The sequence below is a fragment of the Malaclemys terrapin genome, chromosome 2, assembly GCF_027887155.1.
Source record: "Malaclemys terrapin pileata isolate rMalTer1 chromosome 2, rMalTer1.hap1, whole genome shotgun sequence".
Taxonomy (NCBI): Eukaryota; Metazoa; Chordata; order Testudines; family Emydidae; genus Malaclemys; species Malaclemys terrapin.
The window spans coordinates 231,650,885-231,669,700 of record NC_071506.1 but is presented as its reverse complement, the minus strand read 5'-3'; the positions used below and the strand labels follow the sequence as shown (position 1 = coordinate 231,669,700).

The 18,816-nt window shown below is 41.5% G+C and overlaps 1 protein-coding gene across 6 annotated transcripts in view; it reads left to right on the top strand.

Annotated features, from left to right (window-relative positions):
* The window catches only part of BZW2 (basic leucine zipper and W2 domains 2), an 80,811-nt gene that overhangs the window by 51,509 nt on the left and 10,486 nt on the right, over positions 1-18,816 (top strand). For all 6 annotated transcript variants that reach the window (XM_054020373.1, XM_054020372.1, XM_054020375.1 and 3 more), the window contains 5 exons: positions 3,685-3,820; positions 9,085-9,194; positions 11,137-11,307; positions 11,713-11,859; positions 18,534-18,672. In XM_054020373.1, the coding sequence (XP_053876348.1) occupies positions 3,685-3,820; positions 9,085-9,194; positions 11,137-11,307; positions 11,713-11,859; positions 18,534-18,672 (703 nt within the window). The remainder of the gene's footprint in view (positions 1-3,684; positions 3,821-9,084; positions 9,195-11,136; positions 11,308-11,712; positions 11,860-18,533; positions 18,673-18,816) is intronic.

Genomic DNA, 18,816 nt, shown 5'->3' with positions numbered 1-18,816 from the left:
CTATCTTTTTTAAACTTTATTAGTTCAAATATTCTTATAGCATCAACAGTATATTAGACATTTGCAGGCAGGAAGGCAAGGTCCCTGCCCCAAAAATATTATATTGAAATGTAATAAACTTAAAGAACTTTTTAATTAGAACCTGTCCCAAAAGACCTTTTGTAAGAAGCAATTTTGGTTGGGGGGTGGGGTCTGAGAAGAAACAGGAAACACCTTAAACACTATTATGTGACTTCAGATCTTGCAATAACCTTTAAAGAAATGCTAAAGTTCAATTTGTAGATTTCTGATATTCAGAAGGATTGATAAATGTTAATGGTGTAGGTTTTTAATACCATTATATGTGATTTTTTTTTTCCTATGGAAAGAGATGTAATAAAGTTTTTTCCCTGTGTCATTTTTCATATGTTCGTGAAAAAGTGTTTCTGAATAATACCAATGTGTTTCTATTATTATTAGTGCTTTGGTAGTTGAAGATGTTTCTTCTCCCTTTATAATCTCCCTCTCTGTGCAGCCTATAGGAGTGTAGAACTCTGCTGCCAGTAGTAGTGGCTTTAAAAATAGCAGCTTTTTGCCCAGAATTCAGACCTGATGTGAATGGGTGCAACATCATTGAATTTGTCCCAGGGATTTTTATGGGTCACACACACAACAATGCAGGCGGCACATCAAGAGTAGGATGGTCAAAAATTAAAACTAGTTTGAAGTGCTAAAATAGTGAATACACTCAATTTGGCTACCAATGGGTGTACGTAATCCTTATTTATTTGCCAAAATGGGGACCAAAGAGATGGGTGATGTAGCAGGAAAAGCAAATAACTGTAGAGGGAAACTAAAGATGCCGCCCTCTTACTAACAACTTTGCTGGCAGTCTCAAACTGGAAGGTCTGAATTACTTTCACTGTCTCCAGGTCACGTTTCAGGTAGCACATTTATAGGCTTGGATAAAGAAGACTTAGGCCATCAGTCAAATAATTTGTACTGGCATTACATTGGAATATTTTAAAAATAGATTTCAGCTTTCACACTTTAAATGTTCTGGCTCCTGAGAGTTTTGACCCTGGCCATTATTTTACCATTGGCATTTCCCTGCGTGCTTATAGTCTGAACAGTTTGAGCTCTATATAAAGAATATTAATAGGTCTCCTGGATGTCAGTGTTCCTGTGGCTATTAATCATAATTCACAGTTACAGTAGATTAAACAAAGGCAATTAAAATGCACATTTTAGATCGGTACTATAAAATATAAATCCCATTTTTCCCTGACCTGGATCTGTTGGTTTTGATAACGTTCTTTAAATAACTTTTCCTGCTAACCAGTTAGCTGCCGTGTTAAGCTGGAATCAGACTGCACCTTCTTTGGAAAAAACACCATAGCCAAGTATTCTCACCCATATATTTATAAATCTTCTAGACCTCTTCATCCCAGATTTTCTTATGTTTTCTGTTTGAGTCACAATTTGGCAGAAAGAATAAAATTACACTTGAGATTTTGTTTTCAATTCATATTTCTTTTAAGCTAAAATAGCATGGTGCAAGCAATTGGCAGATGCCCGCTAAAAAGCCAGATGATGGATTTCCTTTGGTTGAAGCATTTAGGGCCTGTGCAAACTATAATTTAAAGCTATATTACATAATCACTACAGTGTGAATGAAGAGAGCTTCATTTTTGAGCTTACAAATACACAGCAGAGTTATTTGCAAGACATGATGTCTTTTTAAAAACCGTATTTTACGATTGATCTTGAATTTTAAAATGTCACTATATTCAGACAGCTTATATTTAACAGGAAACTTCTTGGCGAGGGTGACAATGAATTTATTGTCAGCAGGAAGGTACAGGAACACACTTGATATTCTGTCTTAGTCACATGGATATCAGATACATTTAAGAGGTAATGCCCCTGATTTGGAGATAGGATAAGAAAATGTGCATGTTAGTGTGGGCTGCTTTTTATCACTTCAGTGGCTATTTCCACAGACTGCATGTACTGTATAGATGGGGGAGAAAGGGCCATGACAGCGGTAAGGAGTAGGGTCAAGGTTGGTAGCTGGAGATGAAGCAGAGTTATAGAAATGCCAATATTTTATAAATCGATAGTGATATCCTAAATTCTTGTTTTTTCTCCTGCTGAATTAACTTGCTTCTGATGGAATCCATATTTTGCAGGAAGTGAGTTTTCCATTGGTAGGAACTGTTTTTAGCCACTCCTTCCCCCCCCCCCCCCCAAACCCGTCTGATTTAACAAAAATGGCATGTTTCGCCCTGGGAAGAAGTTATTTTGCACAGCTTTGTTCTGGTAAGAATGGGAGATGATAAACTGCATAGTAAAGTTAAAATGAAAAATATTCATATATAAAATGGGGAGGTACGTTAAAGGAAATTAAAAGTAAATGCAACACCCACATAGGTTTATACAGTACTTGGACTCCAGGTCGCGCAAAGGGTTTGTAGTTGCATATCTGAAACCAGCTGATAATAAACAGTAATTTTTAGAGACCCAAGAGATGTAAACTTGACTGTATTTTCTCTGAACAGGTCAAAACTTCTTTTGCTTCACACAGCAGGGAAGCTTGTATTTTCCTCTCAAACCAATTTGCTGCCTTACTGTAATTAGTACTGGGAATGATGAGGTCTCAGCAGCAGCTTACATTCCTGCATTTCCTTTGTCAGCTTTATCAAGAATATCAGTATTGCTTAAGTTAAGAAATTATTTTGAATTTCAGCTGAGAGAGAATCTGTTGTAACTGCATTCCCTGCCCCCAGTCTCCATAGGGAGAACTGGAAGCTCTCATATTTCTGTGTTCTCTTAGCATGCTTGATACTTTTGATGAGTCGGTAAAGGAATTGCAACTGTAGGGCCTGATCCAAATCCCACTGAAGTCATCAGTGGAAAGATTCTGATTAGCCAAATGAAGTCAATAGAAAGACTCTGCTAAAAGCATCCCATTGACTTCAACGGTCTATGGATCACGTCCTTAATGAGAAACCATCCTTGACTTTAAACGCTGAAGGACAGATCTGTCGCTCTTACTCAAGTGAGGTAGTGCCTTACCCTGTGAGTGATTTTTATATTCTTCAGTGAGATGATCTATGGCAGTGTTTCTCAAACTAGGGTCTGCGGACCCGTGGGGGCAGGGGCAGTGTGCAGAGACCCCCTGGCCGCCCCGCCTAGGAGCTGCTGCCAGACAGATGTGCCGGTTGCTTTCGGGAGCCACCCAAGGGAAGTGTTACCCATCCGGAGCCCACACCCCCCACCCCCTCCCGTACCCCAACCACCTGCCCCAGTCCTGCACACCACACCCAAACTCCCTCCCAGAGTTTGCACCCCTGCCCACACCCAAACTCCCTCCCAGAGCCCACACCCCTTTGTCAGCTTTATCAAGAATATCAGTATTGCTTAAATTAAGAAATTATTTTGAATTTCAGCTGAGAGAATCTGTTGTAATTGCATTTCCTGTAAGTGTGGCAATGTCTGGTGCTAAACTCTTCAGGTCAGATTCTGTTATGGTTCTGGTGAGTAGCACTTCACTCCACTAGCATTCCCATTGACTTCAATGGGACTCTTTGAGAAGTAAGGGGTTCATAATCTGACCTTTAATGTTCTTTACGACACATTGTCATTCTCTGTGGTAACTGTATAATTGCTCAGATATACCTGTTTGTCTGATCTGATCCACAGCTCCTGTTGTTCCTTAAAGCCTTTTCTGAAACAGAGCAGACAAAGTTGGCAATGCTCACTGGGATCCTGTTAGCCAATGGAACACTTCCTGCCGTCATATTGACAAGCCTTTTCACTGACAACATTGTCAAAGAAGGTAACTGTTTTGTGTAGCGTGCTTTTTATTTTTAATGTTTTCTTTTTCTGATTTTAGCTTTAATAGGTTTGGGGAGAAATGTATTTTGTAGCATATACGTTAATATTCGAGACAAGGTGGGTGAAGTAATATCTTTTTAATGTGCTAACTTCTGTTGGTGAAAGAGACAAACTTTTGAACTCCACAGCGCTCTTCTTCAGGTGAACAGTTGGGGTCTCTGATATCCTGGGACCATCACAGCAACAACTACACTGCAAATAACATACATTAATAATCCCTCCCCCTCCCAAAAAAAAAAGAAAAGCTAGCCCTACACAGCAGGGTGAGACACCTCATGCCAACCATCATGGCAGACTCTAAACAAGTGGTTCCCAATCTGTGGGGTGTGCCCCTTTTAAAGAGGCATGGAGGAACATTTGAGGGGGCACAGTGAGGCTCAGGCCAGTCCTCGGGAGGTGGGGGGAGGAGGAGGAAGCACCACCCAGCTCCGCTCTGCCCCCAGCCTCAACCCCTGGCCACAGCTCCAGACCCAGATGACTCCCGCTGCAGCTCTGCTCCCGGCCCCAGCCCTGGCCAGAGCTCCCGGGGGGATGTGGACAAAGTCCATTATGAGTAAGGGTGGGCTCATGACATAAAAAGTCTGGGGACCACTGCTCTAAACCCTCAGGGTTTAAACCCTGCCTGACCTGTGACTGACTCAGCCCCCTGATTGCTGAGCATAATTGTTGCCTGTTCTGTCTGGGGGAGAGAGACATCCCTGGTAGATAGGTGCTTGGTATGCAAATCCTTCTCCTCAAGGGCTCACAAGTCTATGGAGGTGCAGCTCACCTGGCAGTCTGCATCAGCCAGCAGACTTCCTGAGCAGGTAACCCAAGACAAATCATGAATGGTCCCTGCAGATATTCTGTCATTAGGGAACCTCCGTTTTGTTTGTTACCAGAGACAATGCCAAGTGTGAGAACTTTTGCTCCAGATGGGGTCTAACTGTAGGATTATTGCCAGATGAAGTGTAAGGGAGGCCTGCTCTATGCCTGTCTCTGATTCCCTTGATACCCAGAGTGATTTCAAAGATCGAAAGGTTATTCTTTTAGCTTATATTGGCTGAGGCAGTTTTGGCTGATGTACCTATTACAGATGACCATCAGTCCCGGATCCAGCTCCCAGACTGTCCAGACCTGATCTCTCAGCCCCATGGCCAGATGCTCCACCCAGACCCATAGTCACTGCATTTGGTAGCATGGCTGTTGGCTGGCTGAGTACCATGGACGGGGACTGCTCCCTATAGGTCAAGGAAATCCTGATACACAGAGAAAAACATCTACCTGAAAAACTTTGTAAATAGAAAAGGTTCTCAATAAGGGCAATCCAACATGGTCAGGACCCTGTCCAGGCCCCAATACCAAGATCCTTGGCTACTTATTGCATTTAAAGCAGGCCAACCTTTTGTTCATCTCTATTAAGGGCACTCTCTGTAACCCAATACATCTCGCTGTGTTACCATCTGGTTGGTGTACCTTTACCATAAAACATAAAGGCTGCAACATGGAGCAGCCCACTGACCTTTCTCAAATGCGATGCCTTGGACTTAGCTGTAAGGCCAACTTTAGGAGAGCAATACTTCAATCACTGTTAGATACAGCTGAAGTTCCTCATTTCCCACCATCCTGAGTGAATCAACACAGACCCATACTCGAAGAAGAAAGAACAGTTACCCTGTAGCAATGGCGTTCTTCAAAGTGGTGTTAGTGTGGATTCCCAGACCTGCCCACCATCCCCACTTTGATTCCTCAGCAAACAAAGTCTTTGATATATGAAGGAAGGTCACGGCCACGGCCACTCTGCCCTTTATGTCCTTGAGTGGGAGCACAAAGAGGTACAGTGCACATATGTGACACCGGTGAACACTCTTATTAAAAAAATCTGAACTCTCATGCACCTACAATGGGATCCATAGTGTTACATCACCTTGGAGAATCACAGCCAATGTAGGGTAAGTAACTGTTCTTTCAATCTTATGGTGCATTGTGATATTTCTTCTGCTTTAGAGACTTAATATTTTTCCAGATGCTTTTTTTTTCACATTTGTTTCTCTGTGAATGTGGGTTTCCCATCATAACTCATACACGTATTAGCAATGTTGTACTTTTTTTTTTTTTTTACAAAAGTATTTTTTGGAATGAATCCGTGTTCACTGCAATGTATTGCAACTGTTCAAAGCAGCTCGGAGTGGAACATGTTCTCCTTTACAGCATGCTAACCCTCATCACATTTGTTTTCTAAATGCCACAGAAAGAAAGGCCACAGCTGCAGCCCCGCTCTGCCATCACCCACAACTTTCACAATGGGAATAAATCTAGGAGAAAATTCAAACAAAAGCACTAATCTATGTTTTAGAGTAATGGCCTGTAGTGCTTTTAAATGACAGCCTGTGTTAGTTACAGGAAAACAAGAGGCATCTGGAAACATAAAAGCTTGGGATTTATTTTTACCTTGAACTACAAAGGCTGAATTTCAAATTAATGTCGAAGGATACAATTTTTATGCCCTGCGTAAATCCAGAGCAAAAAACCTTACATTATGAACCCATATTCTTTGCAAAAAGAAGAACAGGAGTACTTGTGGCACCTTAGAGACTAACAAATTTATTAGAGCATAAGCTTTCGTGGACCACAGCCCACGAAAGCTTATGCTCTAATAAATTTGTTAGTCTCTAAGGTGCCACAAGTACTCCTGTTCTTCTTTTTGCGGATACAGACTAACACGGCTGTTACTCTGAAACTTGCCATATTCTTTGGTGTTTTAAACTTTTGACAGCTCCTTACTTATTCCTAGTGCTTTTGGTTCTTGGCATATAGTTGCCCAAAAACTTCCATGTTTTTTCTGTTGCTTTTTGCAGCCAGTCAGCCTTTTGCTGTTGCACACTATTGAGCTGTTCCATACAATGAGGTATCATGTGGCCCAAGTAGCTGTTGTGAGGTATCAGACTTTCAGTAGAAAAGATGTGTTTAAAGCAATAGCTATGCCAAAAGGCATTGCTGTATGAAAAGTCCTTATGGTAACAAAGTGGAATGTTTCCCTCACCTGAGTTTACTAGAATGTTGTATTGTATAGCAAGTGGTATGTATATAGACCAGGGGCAGGCAAACTTTTTGGCCTGAGGGCTGCATCGGGTTTCATAAATTTGTATGGAGAATCGGTTGGGGAGGGGGTCGTGGCCAGACCACCTCCTATCTGCCCCCCCTCCCCGCCCCCCGGACGCCAGCCCCATCCTCACCTCCCCCGCTCCCTGTCCCCTGACCGCCCCCAGATCTCTGCCGCCCCATCCAACCTCTCCTCTCATTCCAGATGGCTCCCCAGGGACCCCTGCGCCATCCAACCACCCCTTCTCCCTTTCCTCTGACTTCCCCCAGAACCCCTGCCCCTGACTGCCCGTGCCACGCCATCCAACCCCCACTCCTTCCTGGCTGCCCCCCTGGGATCCCTGCCCCAATCTACCCCCTGTTTCCCCCCCCCCCAACCCCTATCCACACCACCACCCCGAACTCCCCTGCCCTCTATCCAACTCCCCTGCCCCCTTACCGTGCTGCCTGGAGCACTGGTGGCTGGCAGCGCTACAGCCACCACCACCACCACCACGCAGCACAGAGACCGGGTCAGGCTGGGCTCTGCAGCTGCACTGCCCCAGGATCTCACAGCCCCGCTGCCCAGAGCATTGTGCCGGCGGCAGAGCAAGCGAGCTGAGCCTGCGGGGGATGGGAGGGCAGCAGGGGAAGGGCCGGGGGCTAGCCTCCTGGGCCAGGGCAGGATGGTCCCGCGGGCCGTAGTTTGCCCACCTCTGTTATAGACTGTGTATAATGAATTCTAACTATAAATGACTTGCGTTGTCTTTTATACAAATTCAGTTATAGATTTGGAATGCATCATTTTTTTTAAACTTTGGTAGAGTGAGCTGTGGTCAAAAATGAACTATTTTGCAGATACATAATCATAGGCATGCATTGTTCTTTAAATCTTGTGTTAGTCAAACACACTCTTTCTCACTGCTGAATAGTCAGAGGCTATGTAACTGTATTTTTGCTTCATGTCAGTTTCAACTTGACACACAAATATAAAAGTCAAATGCAAAGTGTAAAGTTTTAGGCCTGATGCTGAGAGGTGTTGAGCATTTGCAGTTACATTTAGCACTTGTCTCGTGCTCATGCCCCATAGCCAACATTCCACTAAGCAAGATTGGAAAAACTGCCATAGCAATGTCATTGAAAATCATGCATGTTATTTTTCTCTTTGGGGATGCTCAGGGAATAATCTTTTCAGAAGATAGTTTATGATTCGCTACAAATGAAAAGAGAGAAAGTGAGCATCTGTAAATTAGCAAAGAACAACTAAGTCACGCTCACTTCCTACCTAGCTATGTCCTATTTTCATTTTAAAACCAGATGATTTTGAGGTGAGGGAGAAGATGATGAATACCTGGGAACAGGGTGGGGCAGCTGTTGTTTGTTTTTATGATGTTAGCACCCAGGATCTGCAGTCATGGACCAGAACCCCATTGTGCTAGGCATTGTGCAAACACAGAACAAAAAAAGGCCATTAAAGTTACCTGTAAAAAACCTATGCAATTTCAAAGCGAATGCACTCCTACTTTAAGATATTACATAAGTGTTTTGAATAGCCACAATCCCATGGTGATTCTAGATACAGGAACACAAAAGAAAAAATAATACATACTCTATATTTTTTCCTTACACTAAGCTAAATGATGTACAAAGGAAGTAGTGTTGTTTCGTTTATGATAATAAAGCACTACTGTATAACTCTGGAGGGTTTTCATCAGGTTTCCTCCAGTGCATATTTTAATTTATTTCAAATTATTTAGACAGTGAAGTATCCTTCTACTTAAACTGATTCTCTATCTAAATCTGTCAAAATTAATTTGTTTTTTTAATCATTGACATATTCTATAAATGAAAACAAGACCAATTCCAAGAAAAACAATGGGGGAAATCTGAATGGCCCAATGCAGATAGAAAAACAGCATGTTTGAAAGTACTTGTGAACTTTGCAGAGTAATTCAGAAAAATAAGATTGCATTTAAAATAAAAATAATCTAAACACAAACTGTAAATGCTTATTATCTTTGACAAAGAATCCACAGAACACATAATCTTGCTTTCTACCTAGTTTGTTAAATCTCTTAAGCATTGCTAATTCATTCAGAAAGTTGCTGAAGTGTGTGTTCTTGTTTACTTTATTTTCTTAAATAGGAATTGCGGCATCTTTTGCTGTAAAGCTTTTCAAATCATGGATGGCAGAAAAAGATGCCAATTCAGTTACCTCCTCTTTAAGAAAAGCCAGTTTAGACAAGCGATTGCTAGTAAGTACCACGTATTTTCTGGGAGTTTTTGTTGTTTGTTTTAGGAAGAGGAGGATATATAAGGCAGATGCTACTTTGTCATAAATGTTAATTCCCACTAATGCTCCCCCCCAAAAAATGACATATTTTGAATCACATCAATAATGTTAGAGCTACTGTCCCTGCATCATTGTTAAAGCATCAGGTCCTGTAATTTTTTTCCAATCCACTTTTGTTTTTCCATGTCAGAAAGCCTCTGGAAGACTGAAGAATATAGTTTAAGAAGCCAGAGAATTAATTAACTTTTATTTGTTACTGTCCACTGAAACTCTGGTAACAGAGTGTAAATAACAAGTATGTGTGTATTTGGGGCTTTTATTTTATTGACGTAGTTTGGTAGTTGCACAAAACCATGAGTGAAGCAACAGTGGTTTATGAAATTATTATACTCTTGAAAATGAATTATTGCTCTATAATTTAAAATAAAATTTGTGAAATAGTGTTGGGATATCATCAGAAAATGAATACAAGACTAAGCATTTTGGTAGTCAGTGGTTCTACAATGATAGCTGCAGAACCACTAGGAGCAGTGTGTGGTCAGGCCAATGGCCTTGCGGTTCATGCATATAATTCTTGGATCATAGCAACAGCCTGAAGTGTTGAGAATTGTGGGTTCCTGGGAAGAAATAGTAGATTCTTGCTGTCTAATGTGCAGGTCTCTTCTTGCATGTGCCTGAAGACTCCTAGATTATAAAGATAGATTATAAATCTGACTTTCTGCATAACACAGACTAGAGAGTTTCACCCAGTAATCACTGCTTCTAGCCCAATATGCAACTAAACTAGAGCATATCTTTCTGTAAAGACCGCAAATCTTGATTTAAAAAAGTCCAAATGATTGAAAAAATGTACCATATATCTTGGAAATCTGTTCCAATAAATAATTACCGACATGGTTAAAAAATAAAATAAAATATTTTTCTGTATTATTTCCAGTTTGAACATTGCTATCTTCAGCTTTTAGCCACTGGAATGTATCATGCTATTGTCTGCTAGATTAAAAGGCTTCAGTATCAAATGAGATCTCCTGTGTAGGTACTTGTAGATCAAGATAGATAAGTAAATGGAGTGTGCTCCTTTAGTGTCTGTTATAAGGCCTGTTTTCCAAATCATGAATCATTCTTTCAGACACTGGGAACTGGTGTGTCCCTGACAAGATGAGGTGTTAGTTGTAGTAGCAGACTTGGAAGTTGCCAACTGGTTTTTTTCATAGTTCGAGTCTCATAATTCACAGGTCTGCTATCGCTGTGAATTATATGGGCTGAATGATGCCACCCCTGTGAATGAGTTATTTTAATGGTGTGCTGTCTATTAAATGCAGTAATTTTCCCTATTTGTTGGATGGCTCTCAGAAATATTCCTATTTGCCTTTGTGCAGTGTATGGTAAATAACACACTGATCTATTCTCTCAAAATGTAAATATGTAGAAATGCTTTGTGGTCATGGTCACTGATCTTAGCATGATGGCTTTATGGTCTACATTTGTGCTCACTAGTACACAAGGCTTCTGGAACTGGGTGGGGTGGGGGGAGGAAGAGAGCTTCTTTCTCATTCTGTATAATGTCTCTGATAATTTTGTTTTGAACTGTTATCTTAAACTCAAGGTTTTTTTATGAATATGCAGACTTTAATATTAATTTGTAAATTACTTGTCTTTTCTTTGTATATAACCTTAAGAGTTGTAGTGTTCTCTCTCTAACCATCTCTAAAATAAGCCAATATAAAAATTAATGTGGTTTCTCCACTGAAAATGCAAACATTAATTTTCTTTTAAGTCCATTGCCAGTTACGTTTTTTCATCTTCAATTTGAGGTCCCTATGTTAATTTTTAACCAGTTCTCCTTCCTCACCATAAGCATTCTTGGTAGTTTATTTAACAGGAAAGCATTCTCTGCCTTCTAGGAACTATTTCCAGCCAATCGGCAGAACGTGGAGCATTTTGCTAAGTACTTCACGGATGCAGGGCTAAAAGAGCTCTCAGATTTCCTCCGAGTCCAGCAGTCACTGGGGACTCGTAAAGAACTTCAAAAAGAACTACAGGAACGTCTGTCTCAGGAATGCCCAATTAAAGAGGTGGGGAGAGGTTTTTTTATTTTTTATATTCATACTGTTACCCAATTAGGCAAAGACTTAAACGAACAGTGACTATAGGGAAATATGCGTATAGACCCACAGGCTTCCTCTAGCCATCTTAGAATTATTTAATTTACTCCTTATTTAATTCTGCACAAAAACATAATCACAGGGCATCTGTGTCGTCAAGACTGGTGCTCGAATTATTTGTTTTACATTGTACATAAAGACTTGAAAAATGAACAAGTTTTACTCTGTAGGACATTTTAAGGAAAAAACATTCCATACATGATTGCAGTTAATTCCACGTTTGTTGTCTGTTATAATCCATACCTTAGATAAAATTCTGAACTATAAATACACGAACTGTACAAACTATTGTGGGAAGTTTCTTTCTTTCACTAGGTAGTGCTTTACGTAAAAGAGGAAATGAAGAGAAATGATCTGCCAGAGCCTGCAGTGATTGGACTCCTTTGGACCTGTATAATGAATGCTGTTGAATGGAACAAAAAGGAAGAGCTGGTTGCAGAACAAGCACTTAAGCATCTAAAGGTGTGTATGCGTGTGCATGTGCCTGGGTTGTAAACAACAAGAAAATACTCCACAGGTGTCAGTAAACTTTTTTTTTGATGTTTAAATCTGGAAGGCATAGAACCTGGTGTGACATTGATATTAAGTATTAGAACAATATCTTCCATATATGGGGAATAATGCCCTGTGCCTGCTGTATGGTGACAGTCAGCGCTTTTGGTCAAAGTACTGAAGAAGAGAAGGTGACCTCATAAGGATACAAACATTTTACAATGTGGCTGAAAAGTATTCAGGGGCATTTTAAAAAAAACCCACCAACAATATTATGGCTAGTACTTCCCAACTGAATTGGGAAGAACTGTAAAATAAATATCAGGCACTTGAATTGGGGAGAAGAGCATAATTCCACTGAAGAGTCCTGGTGAACTTGTAAACTTTGAGTGTGAGGCTATGCTCACCAGTCTTTTAAGACCAGCATATATTGGGAAATTGCTGAACTTCCAATTTCGTGTATGATGACATGGATCTGTGCTTTGCACACAATGCCTCTTACCTTTCCAAATCTCTAATGTTGGTTGCCCACTACTGCTGTCCCTTCTTCCTCAGTTCCTTCTCCTAAGGTTTGTATTCAGCATACACAAAGCATCCCACATATGTTCTGCACCTTGCATGCTGGTCATGGAGCCTTTTCCAGCTGTGGGATCAGATGGGAAGAAAAACTCAACACAATTCTCTTCCAGCAGGAAGATGCATTTTGGAGTTCCCGCAGTGACTTTATTTACCACTTTGTGGTGGTGATTGGTTTAATCACTTAGTTCATAGTTGTAGCACTGCATCTATGAGGTCAGTTTTTTGTTTTTTTGTTTTTTTTTTTTAACATGGGGTGTAGTATTCATAATGCAGCTCGTGTATTAAGGGACAACTTTCAGAATATTAACATTGGAAATAAATAAATAGACAAGTTGTTTTTCAGTACATTGTGATGTACAGATATTGTTGTCTTGTAATCCAGCCCTGCAAAATTTACTCTCAGAAGAAGTCCTTACTTATGGGAGTAGTTCCATTGAGACCAGTGGGACTTCATGCCTGTGTAAAGGTTGCAGGCTTGGCCTATTGATATGTACATTGACCTAAACTCACTCTCTCAACCCAGAACAGCACATTGTCTGTCCATGCTGGAAGAAGGACAGGAGGCTATGGCCGTGGTTTAATTAGGCTACAGCTTTATTCACTTAAAATATCTGGGAGTACCTGGCAACAAATAGTACAGTACAGGAAAGAGGGGGTTGGCTCCCTGCTGATCCAGACAACATGCTTGGCTGCCTTCTCACCTCCCTCTCTAGGTTTCCAGAATGTCAGATTCTTTCCTTCCTTTTTTTTCTCTTTTTTTTAACTGAGGTGAACAATATTTGCACTCAGTGTCCACTCCCAGACTGCCTAAGAGTGTACAAAGAGTGTCAGCCAGTCCCATACCCTGCCTCTCCTTCCATGCCAGCTCAGGACTGCCTCACTCCGTAAGCCCAGCTGTTAACTGCCCAATACCTTGGAGGCTCCACCTGAATGCCCAGTATACAAAGTCCACCCCACTGCTCAGTTGTCCAGTTTGCATGATTCTGAAAGTGTAAATACAAGAAAATTTGCCCTGATTCTCTACCTGAGGTCTCACATACATCCTGTATGCATTTGAATGCTATCGGCCAATTGCCTGAATTACTTTGGCCCCTCACCTTAGCAGGGCTGTAGCTGTTGCAGCCCCTGTCCAGAAAAAGTGGGAACCAAATTCTTGCACTGGTAGCCCAAGGTTTGTAAGCCCCTTTTTGAAAACTGTAACCAATTGGTATGTTGTGAGGAGGGGGCCTTCCATCATCATGAATAAAGAGGGGCCACTCTTCAATGGGTCTCTGTGCTGTATAAGTCCTTCAAGCCCTACTGGGCAAATCCTTGCCTTGGACCGCTCCTGTACCATTATGGACTCATTATCCCCTCCCTTCACCCCCACAGATCAGTTTTTGAGAACCTCAGGTTTAAGAAGACTGATTGCTCTTCCCACTGTAAATCCCTCCACTCTAAAGCTCTTCCTGAAGTATCCCTCGCTGACCCAGGCACTAGTTCACTGACTTTAAAAGCTGAAAAAAAACACTATCAGGAATTCAACCTTGAACAAGGCTGCCTCCTGTCTCCATCTGTGTATTTGACAGAAAACTTGCACCACATTTTTAAGTTTTTGAAGTGGGATGGGATGACATGGATCCTCTATAGGGCATGTGTCTTGAGACCACTCTACTAAAAATCTCAGGACTAAGAACCTTCGACAAGGATCTGGATAACCATTCAGACTACTGGCAAACTTAAGGCCTAATAGATGCAGCCAACCTTCGGGGTGCCAGAGACCCCACGTATTGAAAAATCTGGTCTTCTGGAATAAGCGATATCATTGACAGACTCTCCCTTCTCTGGAATTGCACAAAATCATTAAAACTTCTGTCATAGGCCCTAAACTTTCATGGTGCTACTGAGCTCTGAACTACCGTGAGAGCTATCATAAGGCCAGGTTCCAGAGTGTTACTGCCAGGTTCCAGAGTGTTACTGCCATCCGTTCTCGTTCCTTGTTGGCCTGTGCCAGGTCCCAAAATTTGTTCATCTGACTGAAATTGTGGCAATGATCAGCTATACCATTATCAATCCCAGGCACATGCTTGGCAGAAAAACATATGTTAAGATTTAAACAATATACAAATGCCCTTACCGGCCTCATAACCCTGGGTGATCTAGAGGACTGGCAATTGATAATGTACCACTGCCAAGTTGTCACTCCAAAAATGTACTCTTTCTTTGGCAACCTCCATTCCCCAAATATTACTGCTACCAAAATGGGAAAGAATTCCAGGAATGTTATATCCTTTACAATACATTTCTGTATCCAGTCTGAGGACAATTTCTGGGCACACCACTTGACTTTGCAAAATACTCCAAAACCCATTGCTCCCAATGCTTTTCTTCAAAACCAAAACCAACCAACCACTCTATTAAATTGATTCAGAAACTGTTTCCACACCCCCTCCCTCCCCCAAATCCTCCTTCATCTCTTTATTAACCTTTATAAAATGGCCAGACTTTGCTATTCCCACAGTGGCAGCAGACAGTCTGATGCAAATGCCTGCACAGAACCCATCACTCGGTATACAAAGTTAAGTTGCCCAATAACAGATTGTAGCTTCCACAGCATAATATTCTTTGCCAATCTACTTTTAACAATCTATCCCAGAAGTTCTCTGATTCTCCTGTGGGAGTCTAGCTATACCAGCCCAGTGCTGTAGTCCTAAACTGCAGTATTTCCGTGTCCCTGCACTGCTTTCTAATCCTGCCCCCACACTGCAGGGGGTGGGACACGGTGTTGTGAATCTGGAATGCTGTTCCATCCCACATATCTAATTCAGTCCTATTACAAATGGAATGTGCCAGGTAATTGATTCTTGTATGATTGAATTTATTAGGTAACTTGAAGCAAAATTTTCAAAAGCATGTAAATCCCATTTTCAGAATTCACTTATGAGCCTGAGTGATTGAAAGGCAACATGATTTAGGCTCCTAATAAGTGACTTTTTTGAAGATGGGACTAGAGATCCTAAGTAATTTAGATGTTTGAAAATTTCACTACAAACCTGTAACGTGTTGAATCTATTGACCCTATCAGTCATTGGGTAAAAGAGAAATGTGAATGGAGTGGACAGAGCAGTGAAACGATCGAGGTCTCCCTCTATAAACAGAGAATTTGGGCTATATTTTTAAAATAAACTCCTTAGTAGTTATGTAGCAGCAGGAGACCATTAATCTCTGGACAATATTGGAGTCCCATTGACATTACTGAATAGAGACCTGTAGCGTGTATTGTTACGTCTCTCAACATCTGTTTCCAATTAAACAAGTGCTGGACAATTGAAGGGCCAAAGAGGGAAGGATCTCAATACCCCAAGCTTGCACCCCAAGCACAGGGTTGGCACTGTTGTTACCAAAGTGATGATAACCACACGGTTGAAAAATATTTGAGTATACTGAGGGAGAGTGACTATTTTACTTGCTAATATTAACTAAGTTCTAGCACTTTTTGTACTTGTAGTTGCTTGGTGGGAGAGGTTCTATCAACACTTAAATAAAAGTTGGAAACAAGAACCTTGCAATACTGTACCTCAAATTACCAAGCTTGTATTACAGACTGTGAAGCTTGTGTCTCTGCCTAGGAGAATAGCTGATGAATCAATTTTCAAAAGAAACACTGAATACAGTAACTCCTTGCTTACCATTGTAGTTATGTTCCTGAAAAATGCGACTTTAAGCGAAACGATGTTAAGTGAATCAGATTTCCCCATAATTATTAATGTAAATGGCGGGGGGGGGGTTAGGTTCCAGGGAAATTTTTTTCACCAGACAAAAAAACTATATATTATATAGATATACACACAGTATAAGTTTTAAACAAACAACTTAATACTGTTCACAGCTATGATGATTGTGAAGCTTGGTTGAGGTGGTGAAGTTAGAGGGTGGAAGAGGGAGGGATATTTCCCAGGGAATGCCTTGCTGCTAAATGATGAACTAGCACTCGGCTGAGCCCTCAAGGGTTAACACATTGTTGTTAATGTAGCCTCTCATACAAGGCAGCACGGACACGAGGGAGGGGAGACAGCATAGCAGACAGAGACAGACACACACCTTGTGTGTGTCAGAGAGAGATGCACACTGCCCCTTTAAGTACACTGACCCACTCTTAAGTGCATTGTCTTTTTAAGTGGATCAGAAAGTTGAGACAGCAGCTGCTGCCGCAAGCTCTCTCTCTGTCTCTCTCCGTCTGTGTCCCCTCCCTGCTCTATATGGAGAAGGGGTAAGTGGGGTGCAGGAGCAGAGGGGAGGGGGACACCCTGACATTATTCCCCTTTCCCCCCCCCCCTGCACAGCAAGCAGGAGTCTCTGGGAGCAGCTCCAAAGCAGAGGGCAGGAGCAGCACATGGCAGTAGAGGGAGGGACAGCTGAATTGCCGATTGATAGCCTGTTGGGTGGCTGCTGCACAGGGAACTTAGGGGGGCTGCCGGTCCACCCTGGTTACAAGCCCCCATTAGCTAGCTGCAACAGGCTGCTCTTCCTACAAGCTGTGGACAAAGCAGGCGGCTGCCAAACGACATTTGAAAGGAGCATTGCACAACTTAAACAAGCATGTTCCCTAATCAATCAGCAATGTAACAACGAAACAACGTTAACCAGAACGACTTTAAGTGAGTTACTGTACTTGGCCCAAGTCCTTATGCAGTTTTTACTCAGTCCTATTCCCGTTGACCTTATTAAGTAAGAACTTCAGGATCTGACCCACTGTGAAGCTATTTAATTCAGTGTATGAACACATTTATATTGAAGGTAACACCTTCGGTGTAAAGGACATGTTGAGGAATGAAATTTAGGCAATAATGTAGGCAGTAGCTTTGAAAATGTACACTTGGGCACTGGGGAAGACCAGAGGAAGTTTGTCTCCCCTCGGACTCAAAACTGTAAGGTGCCGAGTACCCTGGCCCCAGTACTAAAGAAAAACCACTTAAGCATGTGCTTAAGTTTAAGTCTGCAAGTAGTCCCACTGATTTCAATACAATACAACCCCCTAATGAGAGGGAAAGAAATGAGAAAGCAAGAAGGGTAAATTATGATTACTTAGAAGGAAAGATCAGATGAAAATAAGGCCATAACTGGCATAACTTCCTTCTTCAAAGGGAAGAGAAGTATTTCCATAACAAAATGGAGTTCTGACCTTTTATGAGCAGCTACCTTTTTTCTTTGGATCTTTAATTGTTATGTTAAAAGTCATAAAAAGGACCATTACTACCTTGTCAGTGTACTATATTAAATAGTTTAATTTTGTGTACTGGAAAAGCTACTGTGTTCTTTGCATAAGGAAAGGTCACTTCTAATTCATGCCCCAGCATGGTGAGTCACATGCTGCTAGTTTGTTCAAGTTAATGGTTTTCATATACTGGATTTTATTATGATCTCTGAAGCCGCCATGAAACTGGGGATTTCAGATTATCGGGAGCATCAGGTCTGGGTGTGTGAAATTGTTGGTGCTCTCTTTGCAACATGTAGCATCCAGAATATTGTTGAAACATCATACATCATAGTTGCTTATCTTTGGCTGTACCAAACAGCGTACAAATGACAATACTCTGACATAATGGGTCTTATAACTTCATTTTACACAATTCAATAGCAAAGTGAAACATTAAAATAATCCATAACAAGTGCGCCAACACTGTTTTAAAAAAGCTTGTGTATATTTGTGTTAATGGCACTTATAGAAGTGAATATTATTGGCAATAAAATCTGTGTAAATGTAGCAACCAGGGCCCACGAGAGGGTGGGGGGAAGCTGGTACAAATTACTGGGGCCCAGCGGTCCGGAAGGGGGCCTGGGGCCCAGCTTCCCCCCCTCGTCGGCCCTGTTGAGCCGGTCCGCCCTTGCTGGGGGCCTGGGAAAAAAAAATTTCACCAGGGCACAAACCCGCTCTCAGCGGCCCTGGTAGCAACCACATCTTTCTCTAGGTGATTGTTTTTCAAAGATGAAATTTACAAGGAGTTAAATTGTAGTAATGGTGTCTGTAATTTTTCACTTTCAGTACTTCTATATAAAATAATTTGCCTTTTCCCCCACTCTTTCAGCAATATGCACCCCTGCTGGCTGTGTTCAGCACCCAAGGCCAGTCAGAGCTAATTCTTCTCCAGAAGGTTCAGGAATACTGTTACGACAACATCCACTTTATGAAAGCCTTTCAGAAGATAGTGGTACTCTTTTACAAAGGTATATGTCCATATCCACCGTAGTATGGTGTACAGTGAACATTGTGTCCTGTGCCTACTGGAACATACTGTACTAAGATATTGAGTAAGTTTGGCATGTACACCTCTACCTCGATACAACGCTGTCCTCAGGATCCAAAAAATC